Source organism: Capra hircus, chromosome 5, assembly GCF_001704415.2.
Source record: "Capra hircus breed San Clemente chromosome 5, ASM170441v1, whole genome shotgun sequence".
Classification (NCBI taxonomy): domain Eukaryota; kingdom Metazoa; phylum Chordata; class Mammalia; order Artiodactyla; family Bovidae; genus Capra; species Capra hircus.
The window spans coordinates 107,161,476-107,170,826 of NC_030812.1; the positions used below are offsets into that span (position 1 = coordinate 107,161,476).

General features: G+C 58.6%; 1 protein-coding gene across 1 annotated transcript in view; it reads right to left on the minus strand.

Annotated features, from left to right (window-relative positions):
• Nucleotides 1–9,351, minus strand: part of CACNA2D4 (calcium voltage-gated channel auxiliary subunit alpha2delta 4) — a 65,356-nt gene that overhangs the window by 3,828 nt on the left and 52,177 nt on the right. The window contains exons 27-33 of the mRNA XM_018049066.1: nt 4,310–4,371; nt 2,712–2,756; nt 2,480–2,542; nt 1,519–1,589; nt 1,104–1,179; nt 667–719; nt 339–394 (exon numbers count right to left, since the gene is read on the minus strand). Coding sequence (XP_017904555.1) covers nt 339–394; nt 667–719; nt 1,104–1,179; nt 1,519–1,589; nt 2,480–2,542; nt 2,712–2,756; nt 4,310–4,371 — 426 coding nt within the window. The remainder of the gene's footprint in view (nt 1–338; nt 395–666; nt 720–1,103; nt 1,180–1,518; nt 1,590–2,479; nt 2,543–2,711; nt 2,757–4,309; nt 4,372–9,351) is intronic.

The window sequence follows — 9,351 nt, forward strand, 5'->3', positions numbered from 1 at the left end:
TGGTGTCACATGGTGCGGGCATGAGGTCACATGAAACGGATGATGTCACACGGGAATGGTCAACATCACATGGAATGGATGATGTCACATGGATGATGTCACATATGATGGATGACATCATGTGGGATGGATGATGTCACATGGGATGGATGATGGCATATGGATGATGTCACACAGGTTCATGGTGTCCCGAGATGGTATGACGTCACACAGAGGTGAGGGAAGGTGATGGAGAGGCCAACAGGATGGACGTGAGTGGTGGGCCCTCTGCAGTCCCCTCCCCACAAGTGGCGGCTAGAATGATGCTGGGCTCTCGGTTCCCGCAACTGAGCACTCACCCTCAGCCCTGTGGTCCCCACGCCAGGAGCCCCAGGCCCTCCACTCCAGCAGGAGCCTGTCGGATAGAAGCGGCCAGAGTCCTGATCGCCCTCCTCACTGGCCCCTGGACTGTCTGCCCCTCCCCCCCAGGGAACCCTTGTCCGGAGGCTCCTGGGGTACAGAGGCCCTCCCTGGCAGCTGCGTGTAGGAGGGGGCATTGTATGTACCTGGCTGGTTCCACTCCGGACCTCAGCCTCCTCCCCTGGGGTTGTGGGGACATCAAGCAGCTCCCTTCAAGGGGCCCCCTCATAGCCCACCCCTGCATGAAGCCCCCAGCCCCTCACTCACAGCAGGAGCTCGTTCATCAGCCACCTGGTAGCCGACAGGAGGGCAGAGATGGGCTGGGGGGAGAGGGGACACACTGTGAGCCCCGGGCTCCCCCCACCCCATCCCAGCAGCGGGATCAGGGGAAAGCTGTTCTGGGAAATTCCTGCTGTAGAGCGGATGATGGGATAACGCCAGTCATCACCCTGGGTGGCATCTATGGGATCCCTGATGGGTTGTGGACCGTGCGGGGGTGAGGGTGGGAACCAGGCAAGAAGGGGGCTGCAGCTGTCCCTCTGCTGGAGCAGTTGCCCTGACCACCTCGCCCCGCCAGATAAGATCTGGGAGGGAGCGGACTGTGGGCGGCAGGGGCAGTGGGAGAGGGCCAAGATGGGCCCTGGTTCCTGGAGAGAAAGGGACAGGTCACCATCTGGTGGAGGGAAGCCCCTGGGGACACTCACGCTGGCCAGGGGCTGGGAGGCGCTGTGGTGGTGGGTTGGGGGTCTGCACATGGCCTGGTAGTCGTACATGGTCACTCTGAAGCCAGAATTGGGACAGGGTGAGTCCAGACCCCACCCGTATTCCACCCCCACCCTTCCCTGAGAGACTTTGCAGCAGGGTTTTCGTCAGCAGGTCAGAAAACGACATTTCTGGGCTTGGGCTGCTCAAAGCCAAGGGACAGCAAACCTCATTCGCCCTCTCAGGGACTTCAGCCCTTCCAACCCCCGCAGGCCTCAGGCCTAAGGAGGTTGCTCTACAGCCCTGGGGGTCCCTGTGCGGTTCTGAGGTTGGGATCTAAGATGCATCTCATCTGTTTAGCATCTGACCCCGCCTCCTCTCTATGTGTTTGGGGAGCGGGTCGCCTGCCCCACTTACTGGTTGAACACCCCCATGTTGAGCAGCTGGGTCACGAGTGCACCGTCTACCTCCCCCAGGAATCGGCCCACCTGTGAGGGCAAGAAGATGGGGAGAGGGAGGGACAGGGGGTCGCTCCGAGCTCCAGACTTCACCTGCATCTGGGCTTCCCCTCCTGAGGCTCAGTAAGTGTGTGTGTGTGGGGGGGTGTTGTACTTTCTCCTTGGCCCTCCTGGGTCCAAGGGGGTCCTGGACATGTGGCCAGCTGGTGTGATGGGGCAACTCCAGGCCAGGCTGGCCGGTGAGGATGGACTTTCCCATCCGAGAGGTCCAGACGAGGGGAGAGAGCGTCCAGATCCTGGCCCCACGGAGGTGGGAGGGTAGGCGCTGAGGTCTGAGCGTGTGCCTCGAATTCATATGCAGAAAGGTGCCTCCAGGGCAACGGGCCCACCTGATGGGGTTGGTGCTCTCAGAAGAGACCCCAGGGGGCTCCCTGCCCCTTGTGCTGCTAGGGACACACTGAGAACCCTGCCACCCAGGGGGGCCCCCTCGGGCTCCAGCCCCTTCGACTGTGAGAAGAGCATCTTTGTGGTTTGTGATCCGCCCCGTCTGTGTGCTCTGCTCTGGATGTCTGAATGGATTAAGGTGGTGGAGGGGGAGGCAGACAGGAGTAGGTGGTGGGTGGCAGGAGGGGCTCAGGACTCTGGGGTGGGCCCCCTAGGCAAGGCTGCAGACAAAACCCGGGGGCCTCGGGGAACCCCCACCAATAGAGCGGGGAGACAAAACAGACAGATGATCGCCTCTGGGCATCTGAGGTGGAAAGGCTGGGTCCTGGGGTCTCTCAGTGCCAGCTGTGGTTTCAGACTGTCTACTGATTGTCTCTGGGCAAGGATTATCGCTTCTGGCCTTTTTGACAGCAGAGGTCACTGGGCGATGTGACCGTCCCTGCCCCCCTGTCTAGTTTCGCCTCTGAGTGTCTTACCTCCTGGGGCCTCTCTGAGATCAGGATGAACCCGTTGTTGTCGACGACGAAGCAGTCCAGATCCTGGGGAGAAGCCCAGAAGGAGGTCAAGGCCAGGCCCTAACACTGACCCCTGCTGGACCATGTGGGGAGGCCACTGCATGGAACCCAGGCTGGGGAAGGAGGGGCTGGCCCATCAGGGGGACGCGAGTGGGGGCTGCCCCTACCCCCTTCCTGCTGGGGAGGCACTCACACTGTCCTGGCAGCTCTCTTGGCACGGCCCCTCCGCGGCACCACACTGGAGGGAAGGGCAGAGCTGTGAGTTGTGTATCTATGTGTGTGTGTGTGAGTGTGTGATGTGTGTGGTGCAATGTATGTGACGTGTGTGAGTGATGTGTGACGTGTGTGATGTGTGTGTTATGTGTATGTGTGATGTGTGTATGATGTGTGTGATGTGATGTGTAATGTGTGTGGTGTGTGATGTGTGACGTGTTTGTGATATGTGTGATGCGTGTGATGCGTGTGTGATGTCTGTGGTGGGTGATGTGTGTGATGTGTGTGGCATGTGTGTGATGTGTGTGGTGTGTGATGTGTGTGATGTGTTTGTGCATGGTATACATGTGTGTGGTGTGTGTGTGATGTGTGTGATGTGTGTGGTGTGTGATGTGTGATGTGTGTGTGATGTGTGTGGTGTGATGTGTGTGGTGTGATGTGTGTGGTGTGTCTTGTGTGTGATGTGTTTGTGCATGGTATGTGTGTGTGTGGTGTGTGTTTGATGTGTGTGGTGTGTGTGTGGTGTGTGTATGATGTTTGTGGTGTGTGTATGGTGTGTGATGTCTGTTGTGTGTGATGTGTTTGTGCATGGTGTGTGTGTGTGGTGTGTGTGTGATGTGTGTGATGTGTGATGTGTGTGGTGTGTGATGTGTGTGGTATGTGTGTGATGTGTGTGGTATGTGTGTGATGTGTATGTGGTGTGTGTATGATGTTTATGGTGTGTGTGTGTGTGATGTGCGTGATGTGTTTGTGCACGGTATGTATGTGTGTGGTGTGTGTGTGTGATGTGTGTGGTGTGTGATGTGTGACGTGCGTGTGATGTATGTGGTGTGATGTGTGTGATGTGTGTGTGTGATGTGTGTGATGTGTGATGTGTGTTATGTGTGTGGTGTGATGTGTGTGGTGTGTGTGGTGTGTCTTGTGTGTGATGTGTTTGTGCATAGTATGTGTGTGTGTGGTGTGTGTTTGATGTGTGTGGTGTGTGTGTGATGTGTGTGGTGTGTGTGGTGTGTGATGTGTGTTGTGTGTGATGTGTTTGTGCATGGTATGTGTGTGTGGTGTGTGTGATGTGTGTGGTGTGTGGATGTGTGTGGTATGTGTGTGATGTGTGTCTGGTGTGTGTATGATGTTTGTGGTGTGTGTGTGTGTGATGTGTGTGGTGTGTGTGGTGTGTGTGGTGTGTGATGTGTGACGTGTGTGTGATGTATGTGGTGTGATGTGTGTGTGATGTGTGTGTTGTGTGTTGTGTGTGTTGTGTGTTGTGTGTGTTGTGTGTTGTGTGTGATGTGTTTGTGCATGGTATGTGTGTGTGTGTTGTGTGTGGGGAATAGAGCCCACAGGACACCTGTGGTGTGCATGCGGGGGTGTGTCACATGCCTGTGTTGTGAGAGTGGTGTGTGCACACGGGGGATGTGTGTGGTGTGGCGTGTGTATGGTGTGTTCCTGTTGTGTGTGCCCTGTGTATGTGCACGGGGGGTCCGAGGCTGCGAGGCGGGCAGGGCCTTGCTGGTGGCAGCAGCTCAGGTGCCCAGGTTGGGGTCTTCACCCTGAGAGTCCCGCCCGCACCCCCACACGCACCTGCCGGGTGGCGGCCCAGAAGCTGCGCTGCAGGAATTCCATCCTCATCTGGACGCCCACGGCTGCCGCGGAGCGGGGAGGGGGGCGGCGAAGAGAGGGTGAGAGAGGTGTTGGATCCCAGCCCAAGGGAGGAGGTGCATCCGCAGAGGGCTGGGGGCACCTAGCAGCCTGGGCTGGGGGGGCGCGTGGCTCGGTCTCTCCAGAGCCGACAACACCAGAAAACACCCCAAGATGCGATGATGAAGTCAAGGAGCCGGGAGCTCGAGGTGGGTGCCCGGGGAGGTGGTCCCACTTTCCCGCTGAGACCCAGGTTGGAGTCCAGGGCTCTGTGGGAGTGATACCCCTCCACCAGCCCACTCAGGGCCCCATGTAAGAGGCTCCTCCTTACAAAGAAGGACCCAGTGAGCAGGCCTGCAGGAAGCTCCCAGTCCCGGAAAACCCGGCTCGATGCCTCTGCTTACAAGAGCCACCATGCCTCTCTGGTCCCCAGACAGGCTGGGAGAACATGAGGTGATGCCTGGAGGCTTGGAGAAATCTGGGCCCGGAGAATAGGAAGACAGGCAAGTTGTAGAGAAAGAGAAAGCATAGGGAAACGAGGCCGCTTCCTACCATCAGGGATAAGGATAAGAGAAAATGCCCTGGGTGTCAGACAGCTAAAGTCCCGAGCTTGAGTCCACACGGTAGAAGGCTGGGCGGTGGGGGGAATCCACGCCCAAGTCACCGGCCCCTAAACACGAAGAAGACCTACCGCCCGGGGTCTCTAGGGCCCTGGCTGCTCTCTCCTCTGGGCCTGACGTGAGCCCCTGTCGGGAGGGCGCTGATGGACCTGGGCAAGCCCCCTCGCGGTCTGCGGCTCCTTCCTCTGTGAAACAGGGACCGGTCGGGGTCCCCAGCATTCTGCCATGTTCATGAGACCGCGTCACCCCAATGGGGAGATTTCCCACCACAATCGAGGGCTTTGCTGCTGTCTGGTCTGGGGTGTGTGTGTATGAAAGGAGTGGGTGGGAAGGAGACAGGACGCTCCCCTCCCCCGGTTCTCCCTATGGCTGCAGGAGGCCCCTCAGCCCTACCCCTCATTTCTCCTGTTACAACCTCCCCTAATGCTCACTTTATTTATTCATTTTTAGTCTTTTGGCTGTGCCGCAGGGCATGCAAGATCTCAGTTCCCTGACTGAGGAGCGAGCCTGCACCCCCTCTCCTGGCAGCGTGGTCTGAACCACTGGGCCACTGGGGAAGTCCCCTTGCCCTTCATTTTAGACAGACTTCTCTCACCTGTAGGGAGAAGCTGAGCGAAAGAGGAGGCATCTTCTAACAATGGCCAGAGGGGAGCAGTGTGAATTGTTCAGGATTCAAGAAACCCTGACCCTGGCCTCTGGGTCCAAGCTCTCAGACTCTTTCTAGAGCCAGACTCAGTCTTGCCACTCCATAGCTCAGGGCCAGGTCTCCTGGAGGTATGGCATTTCCAAACTGGAAGAAATTCTGGGATTCTAACCCAGGGCATCTCGAAAGGGCGGGGCCAAGGTTTCCCTAATGAGACCGGGTTTTGAGGCTCATGGGTGGAGACAGAGGAGCAAGGCCCCCAGCCTGTTCTCCGGAACCAGGGTCCATCTCACAGTGGATTCACGAGCCCCTCCAGGCCCTAGGCCCTGGTCCTAGGACTTGGGACATCTCACTGCTTGCTGCCAGTCCACCCTGGTCACCAGTAGGCATTTCAGACTTCATTGGTCAAAACCCGACTGTGGCTCTTTCTCCCCAAGCCTGAGCCTCCTTGAGAACCCTCCCCGCATGAGGCCACATCGCCCACCTAATGGTCACGATCTTCCCACATCCCGCCAGAGTGCTGCTGCCCTTGTTGCCAAACTTCATGAATCTCCTCACTCTCTCCAACCCCACCACCATCTGGATTAACGCCCCAGACCCCCCAGCGGATCCTTCCCCATGGAGCCTAGAGAGTGGCCTTCCTGAGGGAAGTTGGGTCTCTCCCTTGCTCAGAACCTTTCAAGGCCTTCCTGCTGCCCTCAGAACAAAATAGAAACTTCTCTGTGTTTTGGCATCCAAGGCCCTGCCGACCTCTCTGATTTCAGCCCGAATCTCTAACTCCCTTGAACAAGCCTGTTCCCCGCCCAGGGCCTTTGCACCCGCGGCCCGCTCCCCTCCACCAGCACCCCCACCCTCGGAATGCACTTCCCTAGAATTAATGAAGTGCTCCTTCTTACAACTGGATCTCAGTGCAAACAGCATCTCCTGAAGCAGCGTCCTGACCTCCCGGATAACGAGGTCCTCCCCTCGACTGGCCGTTCACATTCTATCCCATCACCCTTTATTTTCTAGGGAGCATGACATTTACTTTCCTTGTCCATAGTCTGTCTTGCTCCACCTAGAATTGGCACTAACAGTGAGCAGGGGTCTGGAATTCCCTAGCCCCGAGAATAAAACTTAGCACATAGCGAGGCTCTCAATAAATATGTTTCGAGCTAAATAAAATAAATGCTTGTGAATTCTGTGGGGGCCTCGCAGAACTCCTCTCTCCACTCAGAGCCCCTCCTTCCTAGAGTTGGGGGTCCTGGATGCTGGAGAGGTCCCCCTCCTTCCTAGAGATAGGGGTGCTGGATGCTGGAGATCCAGCTGTGGCTGGTGCCCTAGAGGACCCAGGGAAATCCGCTAAGAGTTGGGGAATTCAGGTGAGACACGAAGAGTAATTTCCTAGGGAAGAGCTGTTAGATGCTGAGAGCAGGGGTTGGTTTGGAGTGAGGAAGGCAGGGTGGGGGCCTAGGGGGAGACAAGGGGGCAGGAAGGGGGCATCTTCAAGGATTTAAGGACAACTCACTCGCTGTGTTCCACCACACCTTACCTGGGGCTCGAATCATTTCAAACCCTTTTGTTCAATGCCTGCCTCACAACCCGAATCGTGCTTTTCCACCCCATCAAAGAGCCCAGCCTCCTCGGGAGACTCCACGGCAGCTCTCAGACCTCATCCCTCACTCCAGTGGGCCCCAGACTGGCCACCCCTGCCTGGCAACCCCCCGGAAGCCTGCTCTGTGCAGCTGAGACCACCCCTCGGTCCTGGGTTGCAGATGGAGTGGTGAAGAGTCAGTCCCTGGCTGAGGCTGAGGGCGGGTGAGACCTCCATCCTCCCAGCCTGCTGTCCCCACCCCCCCAGGCCTGTGTTTGGTGGGTCCTTGCATCAGAGCCCGACCTCGGTCCCTAGGGGGACCTGCCACAACCTGTTGGAGGGGGAGCGATCGGACCCCCTTCCTTCTCCCCCTACTCTGCCTGTCCCCCTGATCCACGCCGCCTCATGCCCTCCTCTGCCTGCTTCCTGCAAAACAGTTTTTCTTTAAGACCCGCTCGCTCGCACGGCTGGCAGACAAAGAGCCTCAATAAGGCCACAGGCAGCAGACAGCTTATCAAGATGCTCCTCTTTGCTCTGCGTCCTGGCTGTCACCTCCGCGTTGCTTTGTCATCACAGACGGCAAAACAAAACAGCCGCGTGGCACACACACACACCCGCCCCGGCGGAGCCGCCGTGCCCCAGGAGTCCGTAACTCCATCATCCCCCTCGCTCTCCTGTCGACTGTGTCCTTGAAACCCAGCGGCAGGCGGTGCTGACTTGGGGGGTCGGGCGGCTGTGGGTCGACGGGGCCCATCCTTTATGTAGCAGCTGGGGAGCCGGTGCTCAGGGACCCCAGAGACCTTGTCATCCACCTGTCCACTCTGGGGCAGTGAGTAACCCCGCAGTCCGGTTAACAAACAGCTCATGGCTGGTTGTCAGAGCCTCTGGACCCTGACACCTGGCTGAGCTCTTCTGTCCCTGCCCATTCCTCACTCAGCCAGGGGAGGCAGACCTCTCTTCTGGAAGGGCCCCCCGTTGTAGACCTGGGGTGACCCGCCCACTCACAGACAGCTGTCCTCTGTGATATGGGTCAGAGAAGAAGGTCCAGCTGGACACGTGCACCAGGATGGGAGTTCTGGTTGAGTTTTCAAGGAGGGGAAGGTGCCCCGTGGGTGAGGCGAGGGTTCCAGATGCTGGGAAGGACATGCTGTCCTGGGAGCAGCCGGGGGACAAGGGGGTGTGTGGGGCAGGTGGGAGCCAGTCTCATGATGCAGGGTGGGAGGCTGAGATCTGGGAGGGAAGGCTGCTTTTCCTCCGGGCACTCCTGCTGTTGCCCAGCAGAGCAGACAGAGAAAGAAGAGGCAGGAGTGTGAAGGGGCCTCAGCTTTCACCCAGTGCTGACCACGGACCCCTGAAAGTGGGCATAACGGGAGAGGGACGCTGGATACCCTTGACAAACGCGCCACATGTCCAGCCATCAGGCAGGCTTTGAAAGATGCCAGGAAGGTCACCAGGGTCCAGCTCTGGCCAGCGGCTCCTCCCCAACTGGTCCTTGACTTCGTTTCCTTCGGGTCAACCCCTGCCTTCCCTTGGAATATCTAGTTCTCCAATGCCTCCGTCCTGACTGGCTGGTAGAGAGGCCTCTGAGCTCTTGATGTCAGTCTCTCCCCATCCAGCCAGAGGTCCACGCTGGGGAGGGGGCTGGTTTGCCCCCCCTTCCCCACCTCCGCGCTCCTCCAGGCTCACCCCGGGGCTCTCCAGAAAACCTGCCCCCAGGCCCCGGCCCAGCCTGCCTGCATCTCCCTCCCCAGATAGCCCAGGTCTGGGGTCACGAGGCTCAGTGACCTCTGTGTGTCTGCACGCCATTGACTCTGGGTGGCCTGGGGCCCCTCCCTGGAGGACCTCAGGCAGATGGGCCCTCGTGTACCCCTCCCTCCAGGAGCTGTCCTTTTGACCTGCAGGCGCGGTGGGAAATACGGCCCCCATCTCCGAACAGACTCAGAGCAGCTTCCCGCTGCTTCCCAGGGGGCCTCTGTGCTCTGGGTCCTGCCGCTTGGTTCTCAAAGGGAAGGGGAGAGGGGACAGAGCTAGAGGATGTTGTGTGGGGGGCAGCCAGGGCAGGAAAGCCTGCAGAGGTGGGGAGGGAAGGTGGTGGTGGGGGGGCGCTGGTGAACAGCGCTCCTGCCCCTGGAGCTCACGGCCGGCCGGC